Here is a 14410-nt window from a genome sequence, read left to right on the forward strand (position 1 = left end):
TAGCTTCCTGACCAGGGATCGAACCCGCACCCCCTGTATTGGAAGGCAAAGTCTTAACCACTGGACTGCCGGGGGAGTCCCCTGTTCTTGATATTTTCTTTTAAGAAAGACTATTCAGGTTTTTTTTATAGTCTTAAGTCAGTTTTGATTGGGACTTTTGATCTCAGCCTCTGTGGCAATGTGTATTTTCCAAAGATGGCCACAACGTTCACTCTCATTCCCACATGCTCTTCTGTAATGTGACCTTGCCACTTCCACGTGGAGAGGTAGAGTCTAATTCTCCACCCTTGAATTTGGGTGGTCTCTGTGGCCGATTTGACGGATGGAATGCAGTGGAAATTACGCTGTGTTATTTACAGACATAGCCCTTATCAAACCTGGATATTCTGCTTCCTGCCTCTTAGCCATGGGTCACACTGTAAGAAGTATAACTATCCTCAGACCACGCTGCGAGAAACCTAAGCCATGGATTATGAGACAATATCTGGAACGTGAAAGAAGGCAAAGAACACTGAGGCAAGAGACTTAAGAATGAAGAAGTCATCTTCTTTGTCAAGTCCAGTGAAGGCTTCAGAGGACCCCAGCCTGAGCTACCGCCTGACAGCAACTGCATGAATGATCCCAAGTAAAGGCTCCCCAGCTGAGTCTGGTCAACCCACAGAATCATAAATTGTTGTTCTAAGCTGCTGAGTTTTATAATTGTATGGTTCATAGTGATAATTGATAACTGAATACCTGTGTACTCCATGAAAATAACTATAATAGCTGGAGCACACACACACACGCGCGAGCAGACACAAACATGCACACAACTGTGCAATTATTTTGAGAGCAACCAGTACAGTCAAGAATGGAGATTAAGGGCTATATTCCTTCAGAGAAGCAAAGACTCCAAGGTGAAATCCACATTCGCTTGGTTTTTCCCATGAGGGCAGTTTCTAAATGGGGGAGAGAGCTCAACATAAAATGGTGTCTTCCTAGGCTAAGTTGACAGAGAAACATCCAAATTGTTGGCCATCTCCTATGCTGTATATGTTCAGTGTGAGACTCCAGGAAAGCCAGCAGAAAATAGTAGCAAGCAGACTAAAAGCTGAGCAGGCTAGAGTGTCTGCCGAAGTGGAAGGGCTTCGACAAATGCATCCAGGCCATAGCTGAGATCCAGAAATGTCCTATCCTGGGGCTAAGGAACACATTTGAAAGGTGAAGACCAGTACTAAGATAATGGAGTTAAAATAGACAAGACCTAACAAGAACTGTAACTAACCCTTACCAGGATCAAGGTGACCCACTGGTACTCAATTTGCCTGTAAAAAGAAAACTTTTCTTCCTTTTTAGAGAATGAAGACATTGCCCAGAGCCTAAACAAGCATTCATTTAAAATGTTCAGCATGCAGGAAAAAACTATGAAGTGTGCTAAAAAAAAAAAAAGGACCCAATAATCAAAAACCAAAAGAGAAAACAGACACTTTAAACAAATTCACACGTGATTCACATATTGACGTGAGCAGACAAAGACCTTTAAACAAACATTAAGAAATAATAGGGACTTCCCTGGTGGTCCAGAAGTAAAGAATCTGCCTTCCAACGCAGGGGACTTGGGTTTGATCCTGGGCCTGGGAACTAAAATCCCACATGCCACCAGGCAACTAAGCCCGTGCACCACAACTACTGAGCCCACATGCCTCAGATGAAAGCCTGCGGGCCGCAGACTACAGAGCCCATGCGCTCTGGAGCCCGCGCACCACAACTAGAGAGAGAAAAACCCACACACCACAGCTAGAGAGAAGCCTGCGCACTGCAACGAAAGATCTTGCATGCTGCAACAAAGATCCCGTGTACCTCAACTAAGAACCGACACAGCCAAAAAAATAATAAATTAATTAATTTTAAAAAATTAAAAATAAAATAAATATTTTTTAAAAGAAATAATTACAATTAATGTGATAAAATACAGGAAAATATAGAGAGAATTTCATATTCTGGAGAGACAGAGGCCCATTATTGAATTCTGATCATCGTCAGGACTAGAAGCCACGGTCTGAATGCCAAGGACAGAACAGGAACTTTCTCCACCTTAGGTCAGCCTGAGTAGAGCTGAATTGACCTGGAGTGACCTGTGTAGCCTCTTTGCAACATTTGGGAAGTAAGATGCCTCCAACACCTCATACACAACATCCCCTGTTTGCCTTAGTCCAGGCTGCTGTAACAGAATACCGTGGACTGGGGGGCTTTAACAACAGAAATTTACTTCTCACAGTTCTGGAGGCTGGAAGTCCAAGATCAAGGCGCCAGCAGATCCGGTGTCCGCTGAGAGCCTGCTTCTCTTTGTAGGCTTCTCGTGGTATCCTCCCAGGGCAGAGAGCAGAGCAGAGGGAAAGCAGGTTCTCTGTGTCTTTTTAAAGGGCACTAATCCCATTCATGAGGGCTGCACCTCCTAATGCCATCACATTGGGGGTTAGGGTTTCAACATATGAATTGGAGGGGGACACAAACGTTCAGTCCATAGCACTGTTCTTCCCCAACGAGACTGGTAGATTATAAACTCAGTAAAGGAGCAGACTGTGGTTGTCCTGCCAACACCCAGCACAGTGCCTGATACATACAGGGAACTCGAATGTTTAGACTAGTCTTCTTGGACCGCAGAAAATCTTCATCTGAGAGCAGCCTGTGACCCTCCCAGAACCTTCCATGGCTGTCTCCTCACCTCCTACCGTGCCCTAAAAGAAATACTTGCCTTACAGGGTAGCTGTGTAGAGAAAGTCTCCAGAGCATTTGTCTCAAAACTGTTCTCTACCTTGAGAGGGGATTTAAGAAAACGGAGAAGTTGACCAGTCACGAATGGCCACAAACCTTTAAGCAGCGTATTAACCTTCAGTGACTTTGCAAACTTACGGCCTTTTGAAAATCTCCATCACAGACCTAGTTCAAGTACAGACAAGGAGAATGTTCTCCAAATGTTTAACTATGACTACTGTTGTGGGCTGAATTTGTGTCCCTTGCCCCCATGCCCCCCATACCCCCTTCCCACACCCGTGTGTTGAGTCTTAACTCAGAATGTGACTGTATTTGGAAATACATGGGGTCTTTAAAGAGGTGATTAAGGTACAATGAGGTCATTTGACCTAATCCAATATGACTGGTTTCCTTACAAGAAGAGGTTACCTAAGGGGAGAGGCCTCAGGAGAAACCAACCCTGTCAGCACCTTGATTTTGGACTTCCAGCCTCCAGAGCTATGAGAAGATTAACTTCTGCTACTTAAACCACCCAGTCTGCGGTACTTTGTTATGGCAGCCCCAACGGATTTATAGAGACCCTTTGTTTAGCTGAAGCCTGGTAGGTTGGGGAGAGAGCCTTCTTTGGGGCATAGGGTCTGCTTCAACCTTGTTTTCTTCAGGAAAAGACCAGGAGAAGCTGATGTCCTCCCACCCGTCCCCCATCACCACACACAGCTCCTCCTTTAGTCCCACAGCCTTGGAAAGGAGAGTTCCTTTCCCAGCACCTTTGTCAGAAGAGGCTGGTCATGGGAAGGCGGACCTCACGATAGACACGCTGTAACTCAGTCAGACTCTGTCTCTGTCACCAGCCACCTAGTCCATATATCACGACGGTGAGAGACCTTAGCAGGACTTAATTTTCACATTATTTCCACAGACTGCACCGTCCCCTTGGTAACTTTTCTGAGACTTCACACTCTATGCCATTGTTTTCTTCTCCCCATCCCCTACTTTTTTTTTTAATCTCTTTTAATCTGGGATTAATGTTGTACATAAAAGAACCAAGCATTTGGGCTTCCCTGGTGGCGCAGTGGTTGAGAGTCCGCCTGCCGATGCAGGGGACACGGGTTCGTGCCCCGGTCCGGGAAGATCCCACATGCCACGGAGTGGCTGGGCCCGTGAGCCATGGCCGCTGAGCCTGTGCGTCCGGAGCCTGTGCTCCGCAACGGGAGAGGCCACAACAGTGAGAGGCCCGAGTAATGCAAAAAAAATAAATAAATAATGAAGGGTTATGTGCTTGAAGAAAACTAATATGGGGCCAGTGTCTTGATCCTTCGAAGCCAAAGGTAGGGTAGAGGTGAAGAGACAGGAGTCGTAGGACTGGGAGGCTGAGAGGAATGTGGTGAAAATGGCCAAAGAACAAAAAACAAACCCGAAAATCAAATAGAAGAAGTTTCTTCAGGGCCCAAGCCTCGGGATGGATGTTTGCTCTGGCAATACTGATTATGTAACTTAACACATCCGTGTTCAGATATGGGGGTGGAGTGAGGGTGGGGTGCAGGACCACTCAAGGAGTCTCAGCAGGAATGTCCTTTCCTATAAGATTATGCTAAGGGTAGGTACTCAGTGCTCTGTGGTGAACTAAATGGGAAGGAAATCCAAAAAAGGGGATATATGTATACATAGAGCTGATTCACTTTGCTGTGCAGCAGAAACTAACACAACATTGTAAAGCAACTAGACTCCAATTAATTAAAAAAAAAAGATTATGCTAAGGGTAAGATGACCAGATAGAAGCTGTTGTTCAAATTCGTACACTTGTGAGTCTGAAAGGGGGCATTATTAATAAGTAAGCATAAACCAATACCATCCTACGCAAACTGGGATGTAAATCACCCTGACTAGGGGTCATTTCCCTGGGCCAGTTCTTTCTTTACTCATGTGGTACCCACAGTATCAAAAATGATGCAAATCACAACTAATATTACTTAGCACAGTGTCTGGCATTTAGTTAAACGAAGTGTAAACCATCTTACTTTCCCCTGAGCAACTCTACCGAGAGGTAGATGCAAACACACTTACAAATTACAAGGAGGGACTTCCCTGGCGGTCCAGTGGTTAAGACTCCATGCTTCCACTGCAGGGGGCTCAGGTTCGATCCCTGGTCGGGGAACTAAGATCCCAGGTGCTGCGTGGCTCCCCCCCGCAAAAAAACACAAAAAACAAGGAATGCCTACCACATCATTCCTGGAGGAGAGGGAATCCTAGTAATACAGGAAATTGGGACTTAAGTCTAGGAACTTCTTACTCAAAGGAAATTTCCCTCCAGAACATGCATTGGGCCATTACAACTCTATTGCTTCCAGGCCATACCCTCCCTCTTTCATTTATTTGACTTTCTCTCTCTTCCTAAACTCTGCTCACATTGTGTGACCTATAGGAAGGTTTTCATGACCACAGCACTTCATTCTCATTGCTCCAGGTTTTGAAAGTTGATCAGAGACTAGCATCATTTTACCACGACTCACATGTGTTAATTTCACCTCCCAATGAACAGGTAAGGATTTTCCTTTATTTTGTGTCTAACATCACTCCCCCAAAGCACAATTCTTTAAAAATATCTGTAGGTGGATATATAGATTTAGATATCACATATAGGTATAGATATACACACAGAAAAGCAGGGTAGTTTCCCATGTTGGAACTAAATGAACTTGTCCCATTTCTCTGCATCTTGCTAATGGAAGATGCAGCCGTTATATCCTGGATGTTGCCCTACACCTTAACCCCCGTAGTGGAGTTTGTGCCACGTATCTGCTGCACATACCAAAATGCAGTTTTCATTTTCGTCAGTTTTTTTAATTTTAGGAGGTCTGTTTGTTAGAACTGAAATCACACATGGACATGGACCCAGCTGGATTCATTTTATGAAAAGACCTATCATCATTTTGTCTACAAATTATATTATATAACATCTATTTATGAATTTTAAAAATAACTTAATTGAAAAGAAGCGAGGTCTATCTACAATGACCAAATTAAGAGCTACGCTTCAAGCATAAAGTTGAATTTCTCAAGTTAACCTAACCTTGATTTTGTGGGAATTTGACCAATAAGACCAAAAAATATTTAACCCAAACATATATTGTCATAAAATTTAGAGAATTGTTTAGATATCAAATAAGCAAGACACCAAAAGAGTTTTCCAAAGATTTATTGAAGCAGAAACAAGTTGGTCAGATACGTGATGGAAAAAAGCAGTTTTAATGGTATTCAAAAATACTTCTTAAAAAGTATTCTAGCACAAGGCGTCTTCGGTAAACTAGATTATGTTGTAAACTTTTTTCTAAATCTTTTACGAGTGTTGGTTCTCAAGAACTAGAGCTTATTCCTATTTCAAATCTATCTTGCACTCCTGAAAAAACTGCAGAAAGGCACTTGAAAGCTGTTTCTTTAAGATACAGATTTCTTTTTTATTCTCACTGGTAGTATTTTGCCGCATGGAGTACGTGCAGTTTTTATTCCAGGTCATCGTGATGCTGGGAAGTTTCGTTGATGACCTGTTGAGAAAAACAGAACTCGGATCAAATGTAATACTACATACCAATGGTTAAGTTACCCCATAAAGCATGTCAAAGAAAAATCCTAGCAAAGGCATATCACTTATTGTGAAAGTTGGAAGATCACGTTGGTTCTGCGTGACCAGGGGTCACAGCGAGCAGGGACAGATACATGTGTAAGACGTGCTTCACCTGTAGGCAAAATATGTATCTGATAGAATGTTATGACTTAAAAAAGTAAACTTGAAAAATACTGTGTTTATGAAGAAGAATGCTGTAACAATCATAGGCAACAAAGTTTAAAAGCAATTAACACATATTAAAATGTACAGCAAGTACATTTTATGTGCAAGGGAAGATTATGATACATTTTGACCGTTTCTTTCCTGGCACAGAGAGGTAATGAGAAACTACTCGATCGTATGGCATGTCCTTGTATTACATCATGACAGGGTCTAGGAGTGTCCAGGGAAGGCCATTATGTCCAGGATCAAAACATTCCTGCTATTGAGGCAGTCTAATGAAACTAGTTTAGGAAGTAACTTACGGAAGCGGTACTCCTGTTTCAAATCAGGCACCAAAGGAAATCACTAATTTTAGACAAAGGCAGACTACTGTCCCACCTTCACATCTAGGAGCCAAATAATTAGATGGCTGTGTGTAGTGCTGGAAGAGGTCGACCTGTTCTCTTTTTAGGAGGCACGAGTGAAACTGAAACCTCCCAAACTAGCTAGCTGTATCTGAGATAGACTTAGTGATCTAAAAGTGCATCAATGCCTGTCTGAAATTACTCCCATTTTGATTTAAAGATACCAACCTGTCCATCTCTGGTTTCAACCGTCTTAATCAGAAGTGTCCTTTTTGAATGGGTGTCAACCAGAGGGAGTGAATCCAGATTGGTTTCTGAATAAAGAAAACAGGTCCAAAATGAGTAAAAATGAAACTTTTTAAAAGGCAAGAGATGATTTTGTCCAAAGAATTATGATTTTTTGTTCATGATTGTTTAAAGCACTATTCCCAAAATAATTCCAAAGACTATCACCTGTTTTAAAACCCAGAGGCTAACAACACTGTACCATCAGGATGAGACGGAGTACTTCAGTGTATACTCCCACAGGAGGGAAAAAAAATGGGATTTCACTTTAACTGGACGTAGGAAATGTAAGACAGTACTTGTTTGAAAATTATGCCTATCTTAGAGAATTTTCTCTTGTATGGCATTTTTCAAGTATCATTTTAAAAATGAGTGCTTTATAAACAGAATGGTTACAAGCTGCTAACATTTTTCGTAGGGACTTCCCTGGCGGTCCAGTGGTTAGGACTCCGTACTTCCACTGCAGGGGGCCCGGGTCTGATCCCTGGTGGGGGAACTAAGATCCCACATGCCGCACAGTGCAGCCGAAAAAATAAAATATTTCATTTCATAAAGGAGAATCAAATGCTTACCCCTCAGGTTCAGGGAAGAAAAGTTTGGAAGAGGCAGAGCAATCCTAGAAAGAGTTTATGAAGAAAAACAGTAACCTTTTCGGAAAACAACAAGGAATACATTTATACACTTCGTATTTTCATCAAATAAGAAGATTCACAATCCACAGGTGAGGGATTTGCTTCAGAAGCATCTACCTATGATCGGTCTCATTAGTACATTTAAATATTTTACTCCAAGCATTTTCTCCAAGGGGCTGGAGGTGTGACAGAGTGACTCTCGGTTTTCACAGAATCAATCGTAGGTTGAAATCCCAGCTCAGATATTGATTAACTGACTAGGACAAAAGAACTCAGATCTCCAGATCTGAACTGAAGGGTCCTCATCTGTAAAAAGTGGTAAATAGCTACCTTGAAGCAAGGCTCTGAAGATGAAATGAGATGATGCATGGAAAGCAAGGGGCATAATACCTCACACAGGGCAGCTTGGCATTCACTCCCACGAGCCCCCCCCCCCCCCCCCCCGTTCCCCACCTGCTCTCCTCTCCTTCCAGCAGCTTCCTGTAGGTGGCAATCTCGATGTCGAGAGCCATCTTAACATTCAGCAGATCTTGGTATTCACGCAGGTGACGAGCCATCTCTTCCTTCATGTTCTGAATCTCGTCCTGCAGGCGGCCAATAGTGTCTTGGTAGTTAGCAGCTTCCACGGAAAAGTTCTCTTCCATTTCACGCATCTGGCGTTCCAGAGACTCGTTCTGCAGGAGAGATGAGAAAGGCTGTTTATTTCCCAGAAACAAACGAACAAACAGAGCTATCCCCCCAACCATTTCCAGACCATTTGCAATCCCTTTCCCTAGCAGCAAATGGGGAACGCTCCCATTTTCAGTGGAAAATACAAGTACCGAGTCCCCTTCCTAGTGGAAGCAATAATGTAGGTAAACTAAAACCTTGGGATCTCCAAGTTCTTTTTGAAAATGTCTTGACAACTAATTTTAGTCTTTGGACTAAAATGTAAATTTCTCTCCCTTTGAGCAAAGTTTTCTTCCGATAGCACCCTGAGCTTGGCCACCTGAAACGGGTCCAAGCTGGTGACCGGCCCTCTCTTGCGCTGTGATACTCACGGTGCCTTTGAGGGCATCCACCTCGCAGGTGAGGGACTGCACCTGCCGACGGTACTCGTTCGACTCCTGCTTGGCCTGGCGCAGGGCATCGTTGTTGCGGTTAGCAGCCTCGGAGAGGTCAGCAAACTGTCAGGGAGGAAGCAGAAACCTGGGTCACCCACGTGCCTCGTCCACAAGTCCTCTGAGGTTCTACCTGGCCCGGATAATGGAGACGGCTTAAAGATGGCAGACAGACAAATACGTAAACAAGGCATGATACCAACCAACGTTTACACTCAAAGCTCAAATTGCGACGTGTTCCAGGATACGCCTAATTTGTTTTGAAAACCAAAGGAAATGAGGTGGAAGGCCAATGTTGAGATTTCCAAGTAGAAATTCCCTCTGTTTCCCTCGTTTTCAAAGGGTGGAGGTCAAGGGCAAGAGGGTCACCTGGAAGTACGGTGACAGCGGGGCAGTGGCAAGGGCGTCTGCTATTCTAACGGAGGGGGTGTGAGTTGCGGGGAGGATGTGGCAAGAGAGAAAACTCGCGCAGGAGGAAAAGCCAGCTAAACTTGGCAGTGAAAAGGTGCTTGGGAATCGCAGACAGGTACAGCGTTTTCAGAAAAGAATGCTTTTCTTCCGATCCGGCCACACTTGCTCGTTTCGCACCTTGGACTTGTACCATTCCTCAGCCTCCTGGAGGTTCTTGGCGGCCACGCTCTCGTACTGCTGGCGGACGTCACGCAGGGCAGCCGTGAGGTCGGGCTTGGAAACATCCATATCGATCTGGACGTGCTGTTCTTGAATCTGGGCCTGCAGCTCCTGGATTTCCTGAGGAAAGAAAAGGGAGAAGGTCAGCCATGCCAAGTACGGGGGGCAGCTTCACCCACAATGGTTCACACACTGTGACTCCTCTTACCTCATCATGTAGTTTCTTCAAAAAGGCAATCTCTTCTTGCAAGGATTCCACTTTACGCTCCAGGTCCAGACGTGCCAGCGAAGCATTGTCAACATCCTGTTTCCAAAAGAGAAAAGACAGGGCATGAAGGAGGATGCTAACGTCTGTGGCCTATCCCATGTATTCATTTCAAATGAACTATATGACCTTAGGTCTCTTTATTATAAAGAAGGGCACTGACGAATTTTATAACCTTCGAAGAAGTTTGTAAATCACCCCCATGCTACAGTAACAAATTTGAATTGCGGTCTGCTGAGTTGTACTCAAGGTGACCAGTAGACAATTTTAAAATAAATAAATAAGTGTATGCCAACATGGTAGGCTGCGGTCAATCCATTATTATTGAATCCACATTATATCAGTGAAGTTTCTATTACTTTTTTAAATCTAGGAAATCAATGCCACAGCATTTTGGGGGGTTCACATCATGGAACAGTAGGATGATGGGAGTCCGTCAGGTTTCACAACTTCGTGTGTACGTGAGAACGTGCAGAACAGAAATTAGTGCTCCAGAAGTGTCAGCAGATAGTACGTAAGCTCTTTTATCCCCCCCTCTACTCAAACCTTTTGAAATTTATCCTTGGGGTCCCAAGCAAGTCATCTGGCACTCAAGCTACAAGGCTAGATTTATACTCCAATTCAGGATGCGCCCCGGCACAAGCGTAGCTCAGGCAAATAAGGAACAAGAAGTGTAACCCTGAACTGTATTTGCTTTGCTTCCTCTGGTAGATTTTTCTCCTGGAACTCCCCTATCTCATCCCACAAGGGTGTGGCCACATCTTTTTCACTTAGCTCTGTGTCAGTTTGGTTCCTCAGCTTGTTTCAGAATGACTGATCAAAATGCATACGGTGTTAACTGTGTAAAATTTGTGCTGCTCTGGTCTCCTTCTCTGTTTCCACAATCTGTAAACTGCTACAACCCAAAGATTTAATTTCCCCTGAAGGGAATGTCGTGAGGATTTTTATACCTCTTATCTTGTAAGCAATTATATTTGGAGTACAGTTTATAGCTTTACAGTCTTAAAATATTGACATGCTTCTATCACCTTCATGGAAAAATGAGTGAGGAGTAAGTGATAAAAAAAGATCAGCCTTGGAGAAAAAATTTCATTTTTGCTTGCTGTTAAACCCTACAAAAGATATACAAGATGATTTACTCTATAGAAAAGTTCAGTGTGTCACATTCTGCTTCTTCGAAGAGAATGTGAGGGGTTTTACCTCATCCCTAAATAGGGACAATTTATACTAATATTGTTTTACATGAGGTTGCTACTGGGGGTAGAAAACACTACAGACATGATGATCAGAAATGCCCCACGACTAAAATAAACTACTCATTGCTGTGTTTAATTTGGTAAATGTATTTCTGCCTCAAAATGTTATTCTAGACTGTTCGTCTGAAGGAGCTTTTATAGTCGTCCCAGTAAGTGTTCAGGAGAATGCAACTATGCTGGCGACTCTTCCTGCTTTGGGATTCCAATTTTAAGTTAAAAATCATTTAAGGCCATCTATCTTTGGAGCAAGAAAACCTTTTACTTAAAACCCCATTCTTCATTTTCAGGTTTATGCTTTATGGAGAGGACATGCTAAAGAATACAAAGGTTCAAAGAAGAAAGGCCTTTCCACATGTGAGGTATGACTGTAGCTTTAAGAAGTCTTCACATCACATACTTGGGAGTCTGGGCCAGATATTAGATAACGGATGTTAGCAAATACTTGTGTCCAATTAGAACGGTGCTTGCATCATTACATAGTCAGTAAGAATGCAGCCTGTTGCAAAGCGTCTCTGGGAACACAAAGACTCCTATTCTTTCCAGCCAGAACGGCCCCACTTGCCAGGATGTCTGTATCTACATTCCACAGTGAAGCCTGTAGAAACCATTAATACCTTTCAGCCAATAGTTGTGCATAGGGATACTGCTATCTAAGCTTAGGGCCACAGTAGAACTTGCAGCGAAGCGAAGAAAAGAAACTTGCTGGCTTAAGTCCAGTTAAACTAAGTTTCTTATCCTCCAATACATTTTACATTTGAAACTACAGGGCAGAACTGCGCTTTTGGGGGCCTTGTAAAAGGCAGCCAACTTGACTTTGGCAAACCGCCATCTAAATCAAACTGTAACTGTTCGAGATCAGAATATCAACGTGTTGCAAAAATGAAACGGAAAAAATGATTTGTTTGGAAAAAAAATCTTGAAACAAAGTAAAAAGTTAAAGACTTCCCTTTATGTCCTAGAGAACGGTTTGATCATTCAAGGGTTTTTGTCCGGAGCAGCTCCGAACTGCGGTCTTTCTGCCACTAGGGGGCTTGGAGCGCAGACGTGAAGTTTGGCACGATTTATACTTGGGTTAAAGCAACTTTTAGAACTGCTCGTGGGGCGCGTGGGTGGGTGGCGTCCGGTGGCTGCGAGTGGGAACAGAATCTACAAACCTGTCTGAAAGACTGCAGGGTGCTCTCGGCTTCCTCCCTCTGAAGCATCTCCTCCTGCAACCTGAAACAGGCGCGCGTTAACCACAGGGGCACGGGGAAACCGCCAGGGGCGGGGCGACCACACCCAAACACCCGGCCGTGGCCGCCAGACCAGCGCTGCTGCGCCACCTCCGCGGGCAGCCAGCGACCGCGGCTTTTGGGGCTGCTGCCCTCGGCTAGTTTGAGCGGGGCCTTGGCCACCGCGTGGAAAGGCAATCACGGTTGCCACCACGACCTGCGAGACGACCGCCACCACCCCACCCCGGAGGAGACTCTGCAGTCTCTTTGTCTCGCTCCCTGCACGGCCCCGTGGCTGGCAGCCCGCCGTGGGAGGTGTGGGAAGGGGGGGCAGGAAACTTTCTCAAAGTTTGGGGAAGTCGCACGCATCGTTTGCAAGGGGCTTCGAGGACAGACAGAGCGGTAGTTTTAAGAAATCTGAAACTTTCTGAGACAGGCGTTCTTGGGCAAATGAGTGGGGCTAGAGAGGAAACGCTAACTTGCAAGATCTGGGTTCAGGGCGGGGCCGCGGCGCAGCAGTCACAGCCCTGCTCCCCCGCTGTCCCCCGGGCAGCCGCCGCCCGGGCCACATCCCCAAGGGCGTGGCGGCTCCGCTTCCCCTCTCCTTCCCTCCCGCGGCCCCGCGTGGGCGCCTCCTTACTTCTCCCGGAGACGCATGATGTCCTCGGACAGGTTGTCGCGCTCCACCTCGACGCGGGCTTTGTCGTTGGTGAGTTGGTCCACCTGCCGGCGCAGCTCTCGCATCTCCTCCTCGTAGAGGTCCCCCAGGCGCGACTTGCCCTGGCCCTTGAGCTGCTCGAGCTCGGCCAGCAGGATCTTGTTCTGCTGCTCCAGGAAGCGCACCTTGTCGATGTAGTTGGCGAAGCGGTCGTTCAGCTCCTGCAGCTCCACCTTCTCGTTGGTGCGGGTGTTCTTGAACTCGGTGTTGATGGCGTCGGCCAGCGAGAAGTCCACCGAGTCCTGCAGCAGGCGCACGCCGGGCACGCTGCTCCGCAGGCGCATGGCCGCGGAGCGCGTGGCGTACACGCCGCCCGGGGACGAGGCGTAGAGGCTGCGGCTGGTGCTGGGGCGCAGCGCGCTGCCCAGGCTGTAGGTGCGGGTGGCCGTGGTCACGTAGCTCCGGCTGGAGCTCGGCCGGCTCGCGGTGCCAGAGCTGCCGAACATCCTGCGGTAGGAGGACGAGGACACGGACCTGCTGGACATGACTGCAGAGGGCGGCGGTGGGCTGGGCGGCTGCGGTGGCGCGGGCTAGCTCCGGGAGGAGAGGCGCGCGAGGGCGCGGTGGGTGTGGGCAAAGGGAGCGCTGCTGAGTCTCTGGAGCGGAGAGCCCGGAGCGAGAGTGGCAGAGGACGGGACCCCGCCGAGGGCGCAGATTTTATAAGCCGGTTAGGAAGCAGGGTCCCCTCCCACTGCCATCCCGGAGGCAGAGTGCGCCAACCAATGGGGAAGGCTGGGCGGGGGGTTAGGGCGGGGGCGCCCTGGAGCCTTGCTCCTCCCCCGTCCTCCGCCCTGGGGACTGGGTACAGTCTCGGTTACTTCATGGCTGGGCTGGGGATTTCGGGGGCTTTCCTGATGGTGGCCCGGGCTCTGCTCACCTCTGGGTGCTGAAAAAGGCGGTGTCGCTCAGTGGTGGGGGGACCCGCCGGGGACTGGACCGGAGGGGTCCCGGGCACCGAGCCAGAGCGGCGCGGGAGGGGCGCGCAGCAACGGGGCTGCGGTCCGCAGGGAGCGGGTGGGTGGGGAGACCCGCGGGAAGAGGGGGAGTGCGGGTTCCAGCAGATCGGAAGGCGTGGACAAAGAAACAAAGAGGGTCTGGGATTGGAGCGCGAGGTGGGAGCGCGCACAGCCCGGGACGCAGGGCTCGAGCCCCCCGCGCAGCCTTGCGCACCGCTTGCTGCGGAAGGGGCGTCGGTCGGGCCCCATCTCTCTTCGCCCTCTAGTCTTGGAGAGCCCTCTCCGGGGACCTGACGGGCTGGGTCCGGCTTTGGGCGGCGGGAACTGCGAGGAAAGCCCGGGGGAGATGGGTGGGGTCGCTGAGTCACTGGCGGCGAGTCATTGCGCCGAGCCGTCCCGCCGAGGTCGAGGGCTGCTAGCGGTTCAGGGAAACCGTTAGACGAGATTGACCCAAGTCTCCCCGGGCGCGCGCGCGCGCGCGCATTTGTTGGAA

The 14410-nt window shown here is 47.2% G+C and overlaps 1 protein-coding gene across 1 annotated transcript; it reads right to left on the reverse strand.

The window, feature by feature from the left end:
- Positions 1-5913: 5913 nt before the first annotated feature.
- On the reverse strand, positions 5914-13582 carry VIM (vimentin). The gene is made up of 9 exons (XM_030832387.3): positions 12884-13582; positions 12187-12247; positions 9720-9815; positions 9470-9631; positions 8822-8947; positions 8235-8455; positions 7722-7765; positions 7093-7178; positions 5914-6275 (listed from the first exon to the last, which is right to left on the reverse strand). Exons 1-9 carry the CDS (start codon positions 13444-13446, stop codon positions 6234-6236), a joined length of 1401 nt encoding a protein of 466 aa, XP_030688247.1. The 5' UTR covers positions 13447-13582; the 3' UTR covers positions 5914-6233.
- Positions 13583-14410: the final 828 nt, after the last annotated feature.

This window comes from Globicephala melas, chromosome 2, assembly GCF_963455315.2.
Source record: "Globicephala melas chromosome 2, mGloMel1.2, whole genome shotgun sequence".
NCBI classification, from domain to species: domain Eukaryota; kingdom Metazoa; phylum Chordata; class Mammalia; order Artiodactyla; family Delphinidae; genus Globicephala; species Globicephala melas.